The 16,294-nt window shown below is 41.9% G+C and overlaps 2 protein-coding genes across 5 annotated transcripts in view; one reads left to right on the forward strand and one right to left on the reverse strand.

Annotated features, from left to right (window-relative positions):
- Window positions 1-6,460, forward strand: part of arhgef25a (Rho guanine nucleotide exchange factor (GEF) 25a) — a 59,070-nt gene extending 52,610 nt beyond the window's left edge. For 3 of the 4 annotated variants that reach the window (XM_030054907.1, XM_030054909.1, XM_030054910.1), the window contains 5 exons: window positions 1-120; window positions 411-591; window positions 1,303-1,532; window positions 2,822-2,956; window positions 4,916-6,460. The exon at window positions 1-120 is cut by the window's left edge and continues 72 nt beyond it. In XM_030054907.1, the coding sequence (XP_029910767.1) occupies window positions 1-120; window positions 411-591; window positions 1,303-1,532; window positions 2,822-2,956; window positions 4,916-5,047 (798 nt within the window). In that variant the 3' untranslated portion in view covers window positions 5,048-6,460. The remainder of the gene's footprint in view (window positions 121-410; window positions 592-1,302; window positions 1,533-2,821; window positions 2,957-4,915) is intronic. The other variant, XM_030054908.1, reaches the window with a different exon arrangement.
- Window positions 6,461-9,269: 2,809 nt separating this feature from the next.
- Window positions 9,270-10,810, reverse strand: sp5l (Sp5 transcription factor-like). Its single transcript, XM_030056180.1, has 2 exons — window positions 10,757-10,810; window positions 9,270-10,310 (listed from the first exon to the last, which is right to left on the reverse strand). Exons 1-2 carry the CDS (start codon window positions 10,808-10,810, stop codon window positions 9,270-9,272), a joined length of 1,095 nt encoding a protein of 364 aa, XP_029912040.1.
- Between the last annotated feature and the right edge of the window lie 5,484 nt (window positions 10,811-16,294).

Raw genomic sequence — 16,294 nt, forward strand, 5'->3', positions numbered from 1 at the left:
TTGTCCCGAGCCAAGGAGAGACGGGTCTTCCTGTTTGAGCAGCTGGTCATCTTCAGCGAGCCAATCGACAGGAAGAAAGGTTTCTCACTTCCTGGCTACACCTTTAAGAACAGCATCAAGGTGGGCGTCTGCTGAGCCTCGGCAAAACTCTATCAACCACACAGTATATTTTATTTTTATTTTTTTAAAAGTACTAAAAATGAGAAAGTGCAGAAGTCACTCCCAGGTTATGAGTTATACAAGACCCTCACACCACACTAATTCCAGTCTAAATCAGCACAGGTTACATAAGCCAGTCCCAGGGCAGGGATTGGGCTTCTTGGAAGCTCGCTTGCTTTAGTGAAGTATTTAACGAGCAGCACGGCAGGACAGCCTCCTCACAGATGCTAGTCAGATGTGATTTGTTCCAGGTGAGCTGCCTGGGGGTGGAGCCCAACGTGGAGGGCGATGCTGGCCGCTTTGTGCTGACATCACGCAATGCCGACGGGAGCGTGGTGCGCTTCCAGCTCCAGGCCTCCTCCCCCGAGATCGGCAGGGCCTGGGTCAACGATGTGGTGCAGATCCTGGAGACCCAGCGCAACTTCCTCAATGGTGACATGCAGCCTCCACATCCATAACTATTCTTTAGCTTTAGCATGCAGCTTTTCCATTTATTCACTTTGGGACTCAGTGTTATTTATTTATTGTTATTTATGCAAGAATCATGGATTCATGATTCACCAGTTGCTGATTCAAGTCAAAAATGCTTTTTCTTTTTTAGAATGACTCAGTTTGGTTTGAGTTGGTAAACCACAGCTTGCGTCAATGATTCAAGTCAATGAGCACTTTTAGACAAAATTTTAAACACATGCAATAATGTAAGACTATCCTTTTTTTCTGAGGGAAAATCAGACAACAGAAGTGCCTAAACCCTACATATTCAAAATAAATAAATAAAAAACATTACTAATCAAATAAGTTACATTTCAAAGTATTCTGATCTAACATATGTCTTTGTCTTTTTTGTTGTTGTTTTGTTGTTATGTTGGTTTAGGCTGATGTCAGAGTGATTCATTCTATTTATTGTTTAGCTCAGAGATGCAGTTGTACAAGCACAATTCATAATTGACACGCTAATACAATGAATACAGTCATTATACGTCTATTTATCAGGCATGACATGCAGCCTTCTAGTGGCCCTCTTGCACCAAATTCAATAAGCCTCACAGAAAAAGAATCCACAAGATATATTGCTCTGTAAACTGTTTAAACTCTGTAATAGAGCATTATATTGAATCACGTCCGGCCCTTTGTGTCCCTCAGCCTTACAGTCACCTATTGAGTACCAGCGGCGAGAGAGCAAGTCCAACAGCCTGGGCCGGAGCATGAGGCCCCCCCTGTCTGCCACCACCGGCCTGCGGCCTCACTCCTCCGCCTCCATCGACCGCCACAAGCTGCCCTTCCTGCACTCTCACAACACGTCGCTGCCCACGCTGTACCTGCCCAGCCAGAGCCAGGGCCAGGGACCCGGCGAGACGTACCCCCTGCGGGATGTAGGTCCCTTCAGCGTGACTTCCATGGTTTAACAGAAGTTAAATAAAGTTAAAAATATAAAACTACAAGAGCAGTCGGGGATGCCACGAGGCAGCAGGATCCATTAGCTGTGCGCTGCCTGTCAGGTTCAGCTGGAGCCCATTCCTGCCCGGCACCCAGAACTGATGAACAGATAAATGAGTCCGGCAGTGTCTTTGGTGTTTCCTGATCAAACGGCACTGCTGTGTTTGGATGAATGTTAACAGCAGGAAAGAGGTGGGCTGGGTAGAGAGAGAGGGAGTTAAGAATCTCTTTTTAAAAGGGAGATTGTGCTGCAACCAGGATATGCAGCTGCACAATTAAAAAAAAAAAAAAAAAAGCAGCAGTTTCCTATAGAAAAGTACACACATTAAAGACATACAGGAACACTACAGAGCTTCCTGTAGCCTACATGCCAAGAGAACAGCTAAATCCAGCGGCATCCTCATGATATACAGTGATGGAAAAAAGTTTTCAGACACCCTTAAAATTTTACACAATCTCACAATCTCAGATATTATCATGAAATAGTTGTGGAAAAATCTTTTTTGTGTTTCAAAAGGTGTGGCTGCATTAGACAGATACAAACAAATACAAATTATATTTTTTTTGTTTATTGTTAACAAGAAAAACTAACAAAACTAAATTCTTGACAGTTTAATCTTTATCTTTCAAATGTGCTGGCTTTATATAGACATCAAGTTTGGCAACAAAAATTGTGTCTTTAATAAAAAGCACGACCTTCATCACTGGTACCAAAATGACCCAATACTCGAAATTTCTTATGTATTTTTATGGAACCAATCAGTTTGAAGTTTTTAATGGCTTTTTTAGGATTTGATTAGTATTTTGGCTGTGACTGTACTAAAAGAAATTGCACTTGAAGACCTAAGAGTGATTTGTTAATGCAATATTTCACAAATGCATGGGGTGTCCGAAAACATTTTTCCACCACTGTACCTCTAACACTCTCTTTTGCTTAAAAGCATACACTGAAATTAATTTGTTGGATTTTAAAACACACACTAGGGTATTCCAGGCAGAAAGTGCAGAGTCCATAAAGTCCCTTTTTCCAAACTGCACTGACATTCAAGAAGGAAAGCAAAAAGACAAAAAGAGCATTGTACAGTAGTTGTAGTGTTATACTCCTACTTTCATGCACCGCAGCACACATATGTTCACGAAACAGAAAAGAAAGCAGCAAATGATCTTCTGTGTGTGCACTGTGGTCCCGGTGAGACGGTGACACACCTGTTGTTTGTATTTGCAGCCAACTTCGGTCCAGCCGTGTCCCTCTGACCCCCAGACTGTTTCTCCATCGCACGTCCAACTGGCCTTTTCTGATCAGCATAACTGCCAAGCTGTGTCAAATGGGCTGTGCAGCCTCCCCACACAACACACACAGGTAGTGCACACACACACACACACACACACACTGGGGATGTCACAAGAATGGACACTTGATGTACTTCACAGCTGCCGTGTAAACACAGCTATTGCTAATGACATGAATTAAAGTTTAAGTGTAGCAGAGCCTCTCTAGTGAACTGCTGTTGTGCTAAACTTATTTGTAATTGTTATTATTAATTATTATTATTTCATGTCAAAATGACTGCTGTGAAAAAGCTCTAGACCAGTGCTAGTGTTTTATTATGAACTTGATTTTTCCCCGTGTATCTATGTACTCTACGTTCTTAATGTAGCCTATATCCCGTTATAACCCTTAGCCTAGATGTTTAAATAAGGGAAACTCTTGCTTACAGGAGTGTAAATCAGAATGAGAGCACACAAGCAGAACATTGTATTTATTGTTACAGCAGAACATTTCATACAGTTCTTGTTATTTGAATTTAGTCTCATATTTTGTTTGGCTGCTTTGTTTTCTACCTGAAGGCTGCAGGCCAATGCTGCACTTATAACTCAGTGTCCTTATTTCATGATATCCCCAGTGCACGCACACACACACACATGCAGAGAAAATGCTCTCTATTTGCAGGGCTTGCTGTGACACTGAAATTTAATTGTGACGCACATATCTGCACATTGTGCTCCAGGGTTGTCCAGAAGTCATAATTTATCACCAGAGCTGGGAAAATTAATAGCAAAACAAGGCCAGGGGAAACTAACCACTAGGGAAATAATGGGCCATTGTAGGAAGTGTAACAATAATTCCAGTGTGCTCATTAATGCTAATTAATAGATGAAAGACTTTGGTAAATGGTCGCCGTTTATCTAGACACATATACAGAGCAGGGAATTGCAGAGTCAAAAAAGAGAGTTAGTTCTCCCCCTGTTGGATAAAAAAAGGAAGAAATAAGGATTTTTCTGAAGGAGAGGGATCACCATTTGTCTCCTGTCAGACAAATAGATAGACTTCTATAATTCTATTCTATTGGAGGAATGCAAAATGGGGACGTTTCATCACATCAAATTATAAAATTTCCACCCAGCGCTCCAAAATTCCAGAACTGTCTGTCCTTACTTTGAGGTTTCCATCATGGCAAGTCAACAATTGGAGCATCCTGTTGTTGGGCTTTAGATTACCATTAACTACATCTCCCTCTGTCATCACCGGGCACTTGTCGTCAGCGGGGCCACGCTGACAGGCCGGCAGTTGTTGTTCTCGCTCTCGATTTGCTCAGGCTGGAGGGGCTTTGTACATAATAAACAGGAAACAGACCGAGCTAGACGAGGAAGCCAAGAGGAGATGCCTATCAAAGCAGATAGCTGTTCTCTCATACCAGCGCTGCCCATGGGGTGAGTGGATGGGACTTTGTAGACAAGGAGTTGAGGGGCGCACCCCAAAGTTGGAGAGGTGCCCATTATGATTTAAAGGCACAGACATGGAGGAGAATAGCCACACACTCAGAGCCTTGATGTGCAATCATTTACTTGCACCAACATGTTGACAAATATTAATATAGGACACAAATATGCTGTGTCATTAAGAGGAAGTGCACCGAATCACATACACACCCGGCTTTACATTAAAGAAGTGCTTGTGAAAAGGCAAAAAAAAAAAATATGGCTAATAAATATGTGGCTGTGCAAAAAATATGTTTCAAAACCATTATTAAAAACAGGATAACAAACATCTTGGATTACAGCCAAAGACTGAGGATGAGGCTGTCAAACAGAAAATTGCACAATGCCGATACACTAATCTCTTTCATTTCACATGCAATCAACCTAATTTTTTTTTTTTTTTAGCAGGATATTTATGGGCAAGAAAAAAAAGCAGAATATATATGTATATTGTTCTTTGTTAGAATAAAATTCAGGATGAGGCTTCCTTTTGTGTTTGCCAGTTATGTGAGAGAGAGAGCGCCCCAGGCTGTGTGATTAATGTTCCCTTTCTCCCCAGCAGAGAGCAGGAGAGGGCTGCCGCAGGGGTCAGGCTGCTGACGCTGCGAGCCAGGCTCCAGCGTCGGGCCCCTGTCCCTCATCTGGACGGCGCTCCAGCAACCTGACCCAGCTGGCTGAGGACGACCTATGAACACTGACACTACATCTGTCTCCTGGGCCAGGAGGACGGCGGCTAACACCACAGTTGTAGAGACAAGAGGACTCATCTGTTTGTAATTATTGTCAGGCAGGACGCTTTCCTGGTTCAGCAATGACTTCTGGAGGCCAATGAAGGAACATGAAGGAATATATGAAGGAATAATAAAATGAAACTAGAAAGTGACTTTGCTCCTGTTTTTAGAGAGCTTTTCCATGCAAGGTGACGAGCCTTGGTCACCGGCTGTGTATATGAACAGCACCTACAGAGATGTTACTGGGCTGAGAGTAACAACACTCTCTGGACACTGTTACAGCAATTTCTTCTTTATACCATTTTGAGAGTTTGCATATCTCACTCTTCTGTCTTTCAAAGGGCAAGGAGAATTTGTTCACAGAAGATAAAAATATCCATTCCTGACTGGGGCGGTCACTGGAGTTACGTGTGTGCTTGAATTTGTATGTCTGTGCACGTGTATGTATGTATGCGTTTGAGCGTATGGAGGTGCGCTCTTCTCGTAAACACTCGTATTAAAGCTCCTCGATCTGAGGAAGAGCATTTTGAGCTTTTTTCAGTTTCCTCACACTGCTGGATTTTTCTGACGCCCCTTTGTGAAGACAAATACAGCTATGTTAACACATTTTTTGATGTCATTTCCCTGCTGACAATTCGCTGTTTGCTGTTTATGTAGACAAGAATGGGAACGGCATACCACTTGATCTGAGCATGCCTCAAGGAATGGACTCACTCAAACTTGAATTTGAACAGAAAGTGGAGAACTTTCTTTATTGCCACAGTGTTGAGAGCCCCTTTGCTCTCTTCTCTTCCCTTATTCTGTTTGACCGAGATTGGACCTCGTTTGATCTGGACAAAAAAGGGGTGAGGGGGCCCCCTGGAGGTCCTCCGTGGGTATGATGTCACTTCCGAATACTTCTTTCTCTTTGGGCAACTCCAGTGGAGCTGCTGGTGGTTAGGCAGGTGCAAGAGTTTGTAATAATGTGGAGGCAAGACAACATGGCTATGTTAAAAAGGGACTGCTGTGCTGACCTGACGTGCTCCCTGCAACATCTCCTCGGTGATTGACTGGCATGATGCTACTTCACACAGATCTTTGTTTCTAGGCCAAAATGGGTTGCTTGTGGTTTGAGGACCCAAACGTTCAAGGAGAAAAATGCATTTGTTTCAACTAATATGAAATATAATTGTTTTGTTACTCAGTTCCAATGTTGTCATGTCACGGCGGTGCACCATTTCAATATTCTCTGTCAGCTTTTTGCCCATATACACTTCATACTGTACAGTACTTTCAGTAATGCCAAGCTTTCATGTTTCTCCACCTATACGATGAAGAATGGCAGAGTGAAGGAAGACAATTCATTTTGTGGTTCCAGCTGGTTAAAATGAAGGCTGTTACCTGATAAACAGAAGGAAGCTGAAATTGAAAGAATCTGCATGCTCTCCTTTCCTCAGACTACAGTGCCAAAAGCAACCATAGCTCCCACTCTCATTGGTTTCATGCTCTTACTCCATAACCCAGCCTGCCGCTAGTCTTACAAGTGATGATGGAGCAATCTGTCTGATTGTATGGATTGTACTGCATAGGTGACGGGTGGCATGTAAACAAAAAGAGGAGACCTAAAGGAGATGGGAGGTTATCCTGTCCATGTCAGGTCAGTTCTTCTTTGTGGCCAGTAGAGGTCCCCACAAGGCTTTCATGTCCACTTGAGTTGGATCACACAGCTGCACCAAAGATCAATAGGCCTCATCATATTTCAGTGCCCTCCTTGAAGCAAAAAAAAAGAAAGAAAGAAAAAACGCTTGACAATGTATCTCCAACAAAAACGTAAAATTAAACAGTGAACAAGCTAAAAGGTGAGAAATTAGGCAGGTGGAACGGTCTCACGGAGTCCATCATTAGCGTGTTTTTACGGGGGGGTTATTGATCAGGAGTTTTTGCATGTAACACAAAGGAATACCACTACAGAGAACCAAAAGACAGACATAGAGATAAGACCAAGAGAGGGGTCGGATGATGCCATGTTTTGACTGATTAGAAGCTGTTGTATCATATCAAATAAAAAGTGTCTTTTTGAGAGAAACCACAATGTTTCACAAGTGTATTATTGTGACTTGATGCACTTTCTACCTTCTATAATTTTCCCAACAGTCTATTTCGATAGAGTTTGTCCTTTTCTCCCTTTGATCAGTCAATAATTCAAGCATATTTAAAGACAGAAACCTTGGCCGTTTAGACCAGGTGTTCCCATACGTCATGTCAAGGAGCGCTTAATTGATCAACAAGAGACCAATTTTTGCCCTTGGTAGTCAAATCTGGGGAGATTCTATTGTGAAATATATTTAAAAATAGATTTACATGACTATCTGTAATGTAAGTGGGATCAACCACTGAGGGGAGAGTGAAACCTATAGTCAGTTTATCCTTATGTCATCCTTATGTATCCTCCCTTTGTGCTCATTGTCCTGCGAATTAAATAATAGTAAAATTAAACTACTGCTCATTTTGTTGGGGACCCCCTGTAGCTCCTCAAAGCCCACTTAGGGAACCATTGATAAAGACAAAGGCAAAGCATTACGCTTGCTTTTTATTTTCAGTGCATCGTCCCCCCCTGAGAGAAAGTTCAAACAGGCTCAAAGACAAAGAGAAGAAACCCCTGGATGAGTAGACATCTGGTTGGCTGGCCTCTGAATAAAGCCCCATTCTGGGCAGTAAAGCAGGGCTGATCGTAACACGGCTGTGATATATGGAGGCTGGGGACAGAGGGGGAAAGGGTATTAACTTTCACAAGGGTGCAAAATCAAAGGGAGTTCCTGTCACCACAGAGGGGGTCTCAGCAACAGGGGTCCCATTCAGAGGGAATTCCTCTCCAGTGCCCTCTGTTGCATCTGTTGACTCAATCCTCTCCAGCGAGAGAAAGAAAACACTCATTAAAAGCCACATGACTGTGAACTTGATTGCAGAAGGCGCGACAGCCGACCCCCATCAATGGGATCAGTATGTACTCTGAGGTGTGAAAATCTTCCAACACCTCCCCATCTTAGCTCTTCTTTAGAAGTTTCTTCCTTCTCGGCGACGGCACAGTGAGCAACATTTGTATTCTGAAGGCAATCAATTATCATGTTAATAAAATGTTAGATCTTTTTGGGCTTGAGGGCATTGTCAGAAATTCACACATTTACTGCATGAGGTGGTAAGAGGGTTAATACCATTGATTCAAACTGTCAGTCTTAGATATTTACTTCACATTAAGTCTCAAAGATGGAAGAAAATAACATCATTAGAAACAGTGAATTTGTTTCAGCAAGGATAATGTTTATTAAAATTTACATGCGGCCATAACTTCAATAAAGTTGTTCATGATATTTATACATAATTTACAAAGACCTTGCAGTACAAGTTTAAAATGTTTTCTTATCTGAAGCAATGGTGGTTCACAATGATAAATAGACTGATTAAGAGCAGATGTGATACATCTGTAAATCAAAAGATCCCTACCTTGAAGCAGACAAATTAGCATACTTTTCTTTCTCTCTTTTTTTTTTTTTTAATAAAATTCAAATTATCAACAGCAACCAAAGCATTTTTTTCCATACTTAACCTATTTTCAAAAGAGCAAAAAGCTGAATTTTTATACAGCAACCTTTAGCTGTACTATAAGGCATAAACGTAATTTGAAGATAAGATGGACAAAGTTGTGGTATTTTGCTCATATTTGCCACTTCCCTCACATTGTTAAAGTATTTACATCATAAATTCTGATTAAAAAAAAAAAAAAAAAGGAATAAAATTATGACCTTGGATTTTCATACCAGTTTGTAGCAACAAGTCTTTATTGGTCACATAACCCAGTTTTGATTGAGGGGAGATCTGTTTGCGTGGCTTATTGATCAGTAGAGTGAATATACCAAAACTCTCACTATTAACTCACAGTCACTGAAAAAGACTTCAAGGTTTCTTTGCTGGCATATTTTTTCAAACTGCACCAATTAATTCACTCAAACTGGTCTCTGGATATTTGGATACAATTCTAATATAATCCATAGTACCTAATTAAACTGAAGTCAAAAGTAGGGCTTTGACAACAGAAGATGGAAGAGGAGCTTGATTCTTACCCTGATGCAAACCTATGGCAGTGAGTGTAAGTCACACAGTCTGCTCATTGTTGTTTTTTTATGTCTAAATGGTAGAGTAGAGAGATTACTCTCTCTTGATGTTGGTGAGCAGAGGGTCCGTGGGTCCATGCTGTGTAGGCTGGCCAGAACGGCTCTTCCTAGTCTGGTGGGTCTTGACGTGTTTGGAGAGATGGTCACTCCTCATGAACCTCTTGCCACACTGCTGGCAGCCAAAGCGCTTTTCTCCGGTGTGTGTGCGAAGGTGCCGCTGCAGCTCGTCTGAACGTGTGAAACTTTTACCACAGAAGAGCCAGTTGCAGATGAAGGGCCTCTCCCCGGCGTGCCAGCGCAGATGGGCTTTGAGATGAGAGGTCTTCTTGTACACTTTGCCACACTCTGGGATGTGGCAGATGTGCAGTCTCTTCTTGCCAAACTCCAGCCCCCCACCATTAGCCTGGCAGTTGGGGCATTTGCAGCGTCGACAGCGGCGGGTGGAGCTCAGCAGGCCCTTCGAGGTGCCCTGGAGAAGTGCAGCTATCTGAGGCTGGTGGCCCAGGACCAGCTGCCTGCCCAGGGAGAAGGGATGATTGGAGGGGGTGGCATTGGTTTGGGGTAGGCTCCACCATTGCTGTCCTTCTTCCACATGGCCTCCAGGCAGGTGATGCCTGGCCGAGGAGTTCTGGAGGAAGCTGGGGAAGTTCTGTCCCACACTGTTGTGCTGGGGATAGTAGGGGCTGTTGCCCTGCGGCTGGGAGGAGAGCACTTTGACCGGGGAGAGTTCAAAGGAGTAGGACGAGGGGGGCTCAGCTGGAGGGGTCAGAGGCAGCTCATGGTGGTGGTGATGGTGGTGATGATGGTGGTGACCCAGGCCAGACTGCATGTGTCCGGGGAACTGCACCTTGGGCACCGTGAAGGTCATCTGGTGTGTGCTGAGGGCTGAGCTGGGTGCCATTTCGTTGCTCCAGAGCTGAAACATCCCTGATGTTGAGCTGACTGTGCCCTCATAGGGGAACTGGGAGCCTTCTGAGCCCATTGCGCTTCCCACCTGCCAGGCCTGGCTACAGGTGGTGGCCAGGAAGGACAGGGCGTTGGGTGCTCCCTCTGGAGAGGAGCTGGGGGTCCGGTCCTGAGTGGAGACACACATGAACACACCAGAACATTAAACCATGCAGCTTACTGGAAAGTTTTTGATATAAACTACACAATTTAAACGAGTATTTTCTTTTAGATAATACTAACCTAAAATGTTCAAAATCATCTCCCTTTATCCAAGAAATTGAGTTTAAACGAAATAATTTGAAATGCAATTGCCTTCACCCAAAAAAAAATACTTGTTGCTCTTTTAACAGTGAAATAAAATAATAATAATAAAGAAAATAGATAAATCACCAACTGCAAATCAAATCTAGCCTATTAAAAATCCATTGACTGGGTCAGCTCACGATAGAAAAGAGGATTATGTGCGTTCATTCATTACGCACAAACTGCAAAGTGGTGCGCTTTTACGCACAGGTTAAAAAAGCGCGATGCATGCTGCAGAGAATATTGCGTCAAAAGGATTGTGCAACAAACCTGTAAAAAGGTGTGCAAAAAGTTGTCAGTCCTTTGTATCGTCAGGGCAGCCATCTGTCCTCGCGCTCCTTCTCCACACACCTGCAACACAAAACTGCGCCGCGAGACAACGACGCACCAGACTAAACGGCAGCACCGAGCGCACGAGGGAAAGATGCTCGCATTCGGAGCTCGGACTTCGCTCTGCTCTACCGGGCGAGGTAATCCCGCGTCATTCAGCTGTCCCGCAGTCCACCTGAGGAGGGTTTAGCGGCGTTGACGGTCCAAATTATTTGGTCATCTCTGACACCAAAGTAGCCTAGGACGCGAGCAGCACGCGAGATGCCCTTTGAAGTTTGGTGGAAGAGGCGCGCGCAGTAAATCCCTGCGATGATCTCAGAGGCGTCCGGGCTGCATCTTCTCTTTATAGAGAGAAAAGATCCTCTCAACGGGGTCTCCAGTATGATGCAGGAGAGCCAGTCAATTGAGGGGAGATGTAAAGGGGGGAGCGAGAGAGGGCGGTGTGTGTGTGTGTGTGTGTGTGTGTGTGTGTGTGTGTGTGTGTGTGTGTGTGGAGGAGGGGGGGCACATTGACTATTAGGTGAAGGGGTGGGCTGCTCATAATTTCACTCAATTTCAACCAAATGCTGACCCTACGAACTGACTCCTCCTCCAATTGTTCTGGAAAAAAAAAATCGAGGCATGATAAAGGGTCTTCTGTAATATCTCACTTCCAGGGCACCATATTAAACCTGAGCTCTCCCGCTGGACGTCTGGGATTAGGTTTTATTTCCTTAATTTCCAAAGAAAACTCACAGTAAAGCTATCATTTTTAAGTAATTACATTAAGGACATTTCAAAGAGTTACCATTCAGTGTTTCAGCAAAATTTCAGCAAGAACATCTACATTTATGACAAAACTGTGCACCACAACAAATTGCTTAGTCTGTTAAAAATCTAAGATTAATATAGCCTGCTTAGTCAAAATATTTCTCCCTTTGAGGGCATTTGCATACTGTTTCAATTCCATTGTGGGAAGTCAAGTAAAGGTAATAAATACATTTTATTTAAGGGAACAGTAATTGATGTAGTGCTGAATGAAAAGGTGGATAAACAATGACCTCTCCCTGGTGATTATCAAGACAGTCACCAATATGGACAACATCAGTTTGATCGATGATTACAGAAAAGTTAAAACTTGTTTTTCCCTTACCCTTCATTATATATCTCACATTCATTTAATACAAGTTAAAATGAAGTGTTAGTGTAGGAGAGAATTAGTGTAAGAAATATTTATTACATCCTAAAATGGTAGGTGGGTTTGAGTGTAGGTGGTAAGAATGCACTTTTTGGGTTTTTGAGATGAACATCAGGAAAAATCTTTATTGCACAAACCAGATCTGATGAGTATAATTTTCCCTAAATGATCTTTGACTCACTCTTCAAGTGATTAACATACAGTGAACATACAAGGGTGTTTTTGCTCAGTGATGAAAACAAACACTACTGTTGAAGTGTTATATTTGATGAAAACTGTGAAAAGATTTTTCATTTTTTTAAGAAAAAAAAAAAATCGTCTCTGGATGACACGTTAAAATGTCGACTCTTCTTCAGGACTGCAACAAACAAATTCCCCGGCCTGGCAGGAGTGAGGCTCACACACTGAAGAATGCAACAGTGTTTTCCCTCACAAAGCTAATTGATAAAACTCAATCAAAGCACCCCTGCTCTCACCGGTAGGTGACATGTCAAATAGGCTGCCCTGTGTGACATTCTCACATTTCAGGGTTCAAGTAGAGGACGCTTCAGATCTGGTTCATTAAATGCAGATTGAGGCTTAATCTCATTTTGTAAGTCTGTTCACCATTACAATGTTAAGAGTTTAAATCCGGGCTGGGAACCCATTTCTGATGTAAATTCTCATTCCCTCAGTCATCTGTGGTTCCCTTTTTCACAGGTTTTTCCTGTGATTTTTAAATAAACACAACCCACGGAGAAATCATCAAAAAATGAATATACTTAACAATACAACTTTAAAAATGAATGGAGCAGAAAAGTGAGTAAAATGATGTTCCATTACAGTTGGAACTGTAAAAATGAACAGCAAAATAAATAAATAAATAAATAAATAAATAAAGAGGCAAGACAGTGAATATGATCTGCAAACCAAACATTTTGGTTCCATCCAAGGCCTATCTGAAGTTGTTGGTGTTAATGCAGAGCAGACAGTGAGACATTACACAGCAGAGCACACGTTATGTCCTTGACAGAGACCTCGTCTCGAAACAAAGATTTATTCAACTTCCCAGTCAGGTGCAACATATTCAGGAGTTAAGCTGCAACCGGTTAATGAAGACCAATCACATTTGGCTTTTGTTTATTTTAACCGAGGATTAAAACTGAGCGAATCTGAAAATCAATGTCTCTATCTTTACTTTTCCCTCCATAAAATAAAAGCCTGATCTGATCAGGATAATAATAAAATGATAAATCCTCAGCTTATCTTTCAAAATAATTACTGTATGTTAAACCTGATAAATATTAGATTTAGTAAATGCAACAACAGAGATCCATTTTAATAAAATATAACAATCCAATTCTTTCCCTAATGCCTCTTGTTTGAAATAGAGAAAAACAGCCGCATTATTTTAGTATTAGACCAACATCTGCAGATCAATACTGGTGTTACAATAAAGCACACTAATATTTTATTTTTTTTAATGAGACACAAATCCCCCATGCAAACATTAATAAATATGATGTAATTCCTACAGTATTGAGGAAAATAGTCTAATAGTCTAATACCAGATTAAAGTAAACATTTAGGATGAAAGAAAATGATAGGAAAGGAAAGCAGCTAGGAGGACATCAAAATAGCAGTGTATCTTCTAGGCAGAGGTATGCTGTGTCTCTGGTTTATTACGGAGCAGAAGTTGTTAATTACCCTGATTCTTATTTCCTGTCCCCTCTCTCCCCCCGCTACCCCACCCCCACTGTACTGCCTCCCAGATGAGTGGCTTTGAAGTGCAAAGTACTCTCTCCTCACTTTGAACTGTGAAAACAATGCTCATGTGGTGGTGCTTACCTTCCCCATGTTACCTCATTTAAATAGACCTGGATACAGCTTCCACAGTTTTCAAGGGAAAACTCATTTCCAGAGAAAGAGGTCCCTGTGTTCATTAAACAGCTGGTGAGATTGCTGGTAATCAGGCCCACTCCCTCTTACATTCCAGGCTCCTCTGAATGGGTGACTACCAGCAACTTCAATTTCAAAACCGACATGAACCGAGGCCCTGTAAGGCAATACGGACTTTCTCACGCATCTATTTCTAACTATAAAAATAACAGATTCTACATCCGAGAGCAGAAAGAAACAATGTGTTGAATTAAAGGCCCTTCTGTCGGCCTAAGGTGCCGAAATCAACCCCGATCTCCAATGCAGAAAGGGAGAGAAAACAAATGGTCTTGTTTTTGTTTCCGATAAAGTCTTACTCTTAAGCTTGCAAAACAATGCAGAATATGCTAGCAGCTACTCAAGCTGTTTTTATCATGCCTGGGGGGCAGTTTAAAAGCCTCAGATCACTAAATTGTCCCAGCTGTCTTGACCATCTGCACTCTAAAAGGCCAGCCATGGTGGAGAGCAGCCTTTGTACTGGTGGCCATGTCAAAAAGCCAATTTTACAGCACAGTGCTGACTAAATGGCCCTCATGTGACAAATGTGGCTTAATGGATGAGACAGACAGCATGTAAAAGCCTGCTGCTTGCTGTAGTGCTTTACTTTTAACCATTCACCAATCCAAGACAGGACAAGATGGGACGTAATTACCATGACACTCGGTTTCATTGGAATGAGGACCAACACCAACAGCTGGACTTTACAGTGCAACGATCTGATACCTCATTCAAGAGTCTCTTTCCTGTCTCCTATTGAGTTAGACGTGTGTGTGTCAGTGTGTGTGTGTGTGTGTGTGTGTGGTGTGAGAGGACATTATATTAATGTTCACCACTGCTGTCGAGGGTATGAGTGCCTTGCTCAGTGGCAGCAGCACTATTCTTTCCTGTTTTAGCAGGCAAATGCAGCATTTTTTTTTTTTTTTTTTTTTTTTTTTAGGCGGTAATGCTTCATCTTTGCATCGGAGGGAGACTCGACGCCCTCCTGCTTCAGTGAACATGAACTTTGAAACATCTGCTGCTTTTGCTGTGCTGTGTCTGACCATAGACATATCCGTCGGTAAGCTTTGGGTGATGGCTACTTTTTTTTTTTTTTTTTTTTTTTTTTTTACGTGTCCACTGACCTTATACCAAGTTTAAAATATATTCTTTCACATTTGAACCTTTTGAGTTGTGAGCCCTGTTTTTTTTTTTTTTTTTTTTTTTTTTTTTTTTTTTTAAACTCAGATAATGAAAACAGAAAAATTATGGAAAACCAACAATTTTTTTCTTACTTCTAATTAACAAGAAAATGAGATGACAGCAATGTCCCGGTGGAATGCATCACCTCCTTGAATTTTTTCAACACAAAAACATGACTTAATCATATTACTGAAAATATGTTGAAAAGGCTTGCTTGAAGCGTCTAAAACACGCTAAACTCACTCAGTAATTATATTTATGCTCATAAGTGTGATTACTTTTGTTGCTCAAAGCAAAGTTATTTGAGCTTTCTCTCACCCAGAGGAATAACATTTCAGCTTTTCACTGTGGGTCAAATGTAGTGAAATGAAATAATAAATAACAACATGCTGCAGAATCAAATCACATTTGCAGCGCCAAATCTGAGAAAAGTAATGTATTACAGAGCATTAAGAATTGCACTATTATTGTATTGTGGCTCAAGTATTGTAATAACATCACAGCGGGAGCTTTCTGGTGATTCCCGCCTCTATACTACAGTTTACATTACCAGATGTGTGAGCGGAGGAAAGTGTAATAATTCCCTCATTTCTTGTCCATTAGCATGTATGAAAACCCCAAAATCTCCACTCTTGTGCAGACACAGGCAGACAGCATGCATCTCCACTTGTCAAAGAAAACTTTTATCAATACCAAGAGCACTTGAAGTTTGTTTGCATTTTGTTTTCCAGCACTCTTAACAACTTCAGAAGTCAGATCACAGGAGTATCTGATCAAAGCGCTTCGTGGTTAGTTCTGGAAACACAGGAGTGCTACGCCACGCTTTGATACTCCACATCAATATTTCAATTCAACAATCGCTTGACATGCACCCATACTCCCAGAGACGAAAGACGAAAGGAGAGAGAGAGAGATCCAGGGAAGATGGAGGAGGTTTAGGAAGTAGATATAAAAGAGCTGGATTGAAGAAATCGTACATTGCCTTCTTCACCTTTGTGGCAACGTTATATAAAATGAACTGAGATGCCCTATAGGCTATTGCTGTTATCTATTAAGACCTTTATTTTGGCGGTCCAATAGAGGCTCTAAATCACAAGCTACCAATGATACAGGTCATGCAACAAATTTGAGGAAAAGCCACCACAACCTAACTTAATGTTTTGGCCTGGCAACGTCCCGTTACAAAGAGATTCAATTTGACCCTT

The sequence above is a fragment of the Myripristis murdjan genome, chromosome 7 (genome assembly GCF_902150065.1).
Source record: "Myripristis murdjan chromosome 7, fMyrMur1.1, whole genome shotgun sequence".
Classification (NCBI taxonomy): domain Eukaryota; kingdom Metazoa; phylum Chordata; class Actinopteri; order Holocentriformes; family Holocentridae; genus Myripristis; species Myripristis murdjan.

Excerpts from the sequence above, each read along its gene's own strand:
- sp5l (XM_030056180.1), bottom strand. The coding sequence starts at position 10,810 with ATGGCTGCCCTGACGATACAAAGGACTGACAACTTTTTGCACACCTTT. Across the intron at positions 10,311-10,756 it reads TTTTGCACACCTTTTTACAG|GACCGGACCCCCAGCTCCTC; the intron begins GTTTGTTGCACA and ends GTCTCCACTCAG.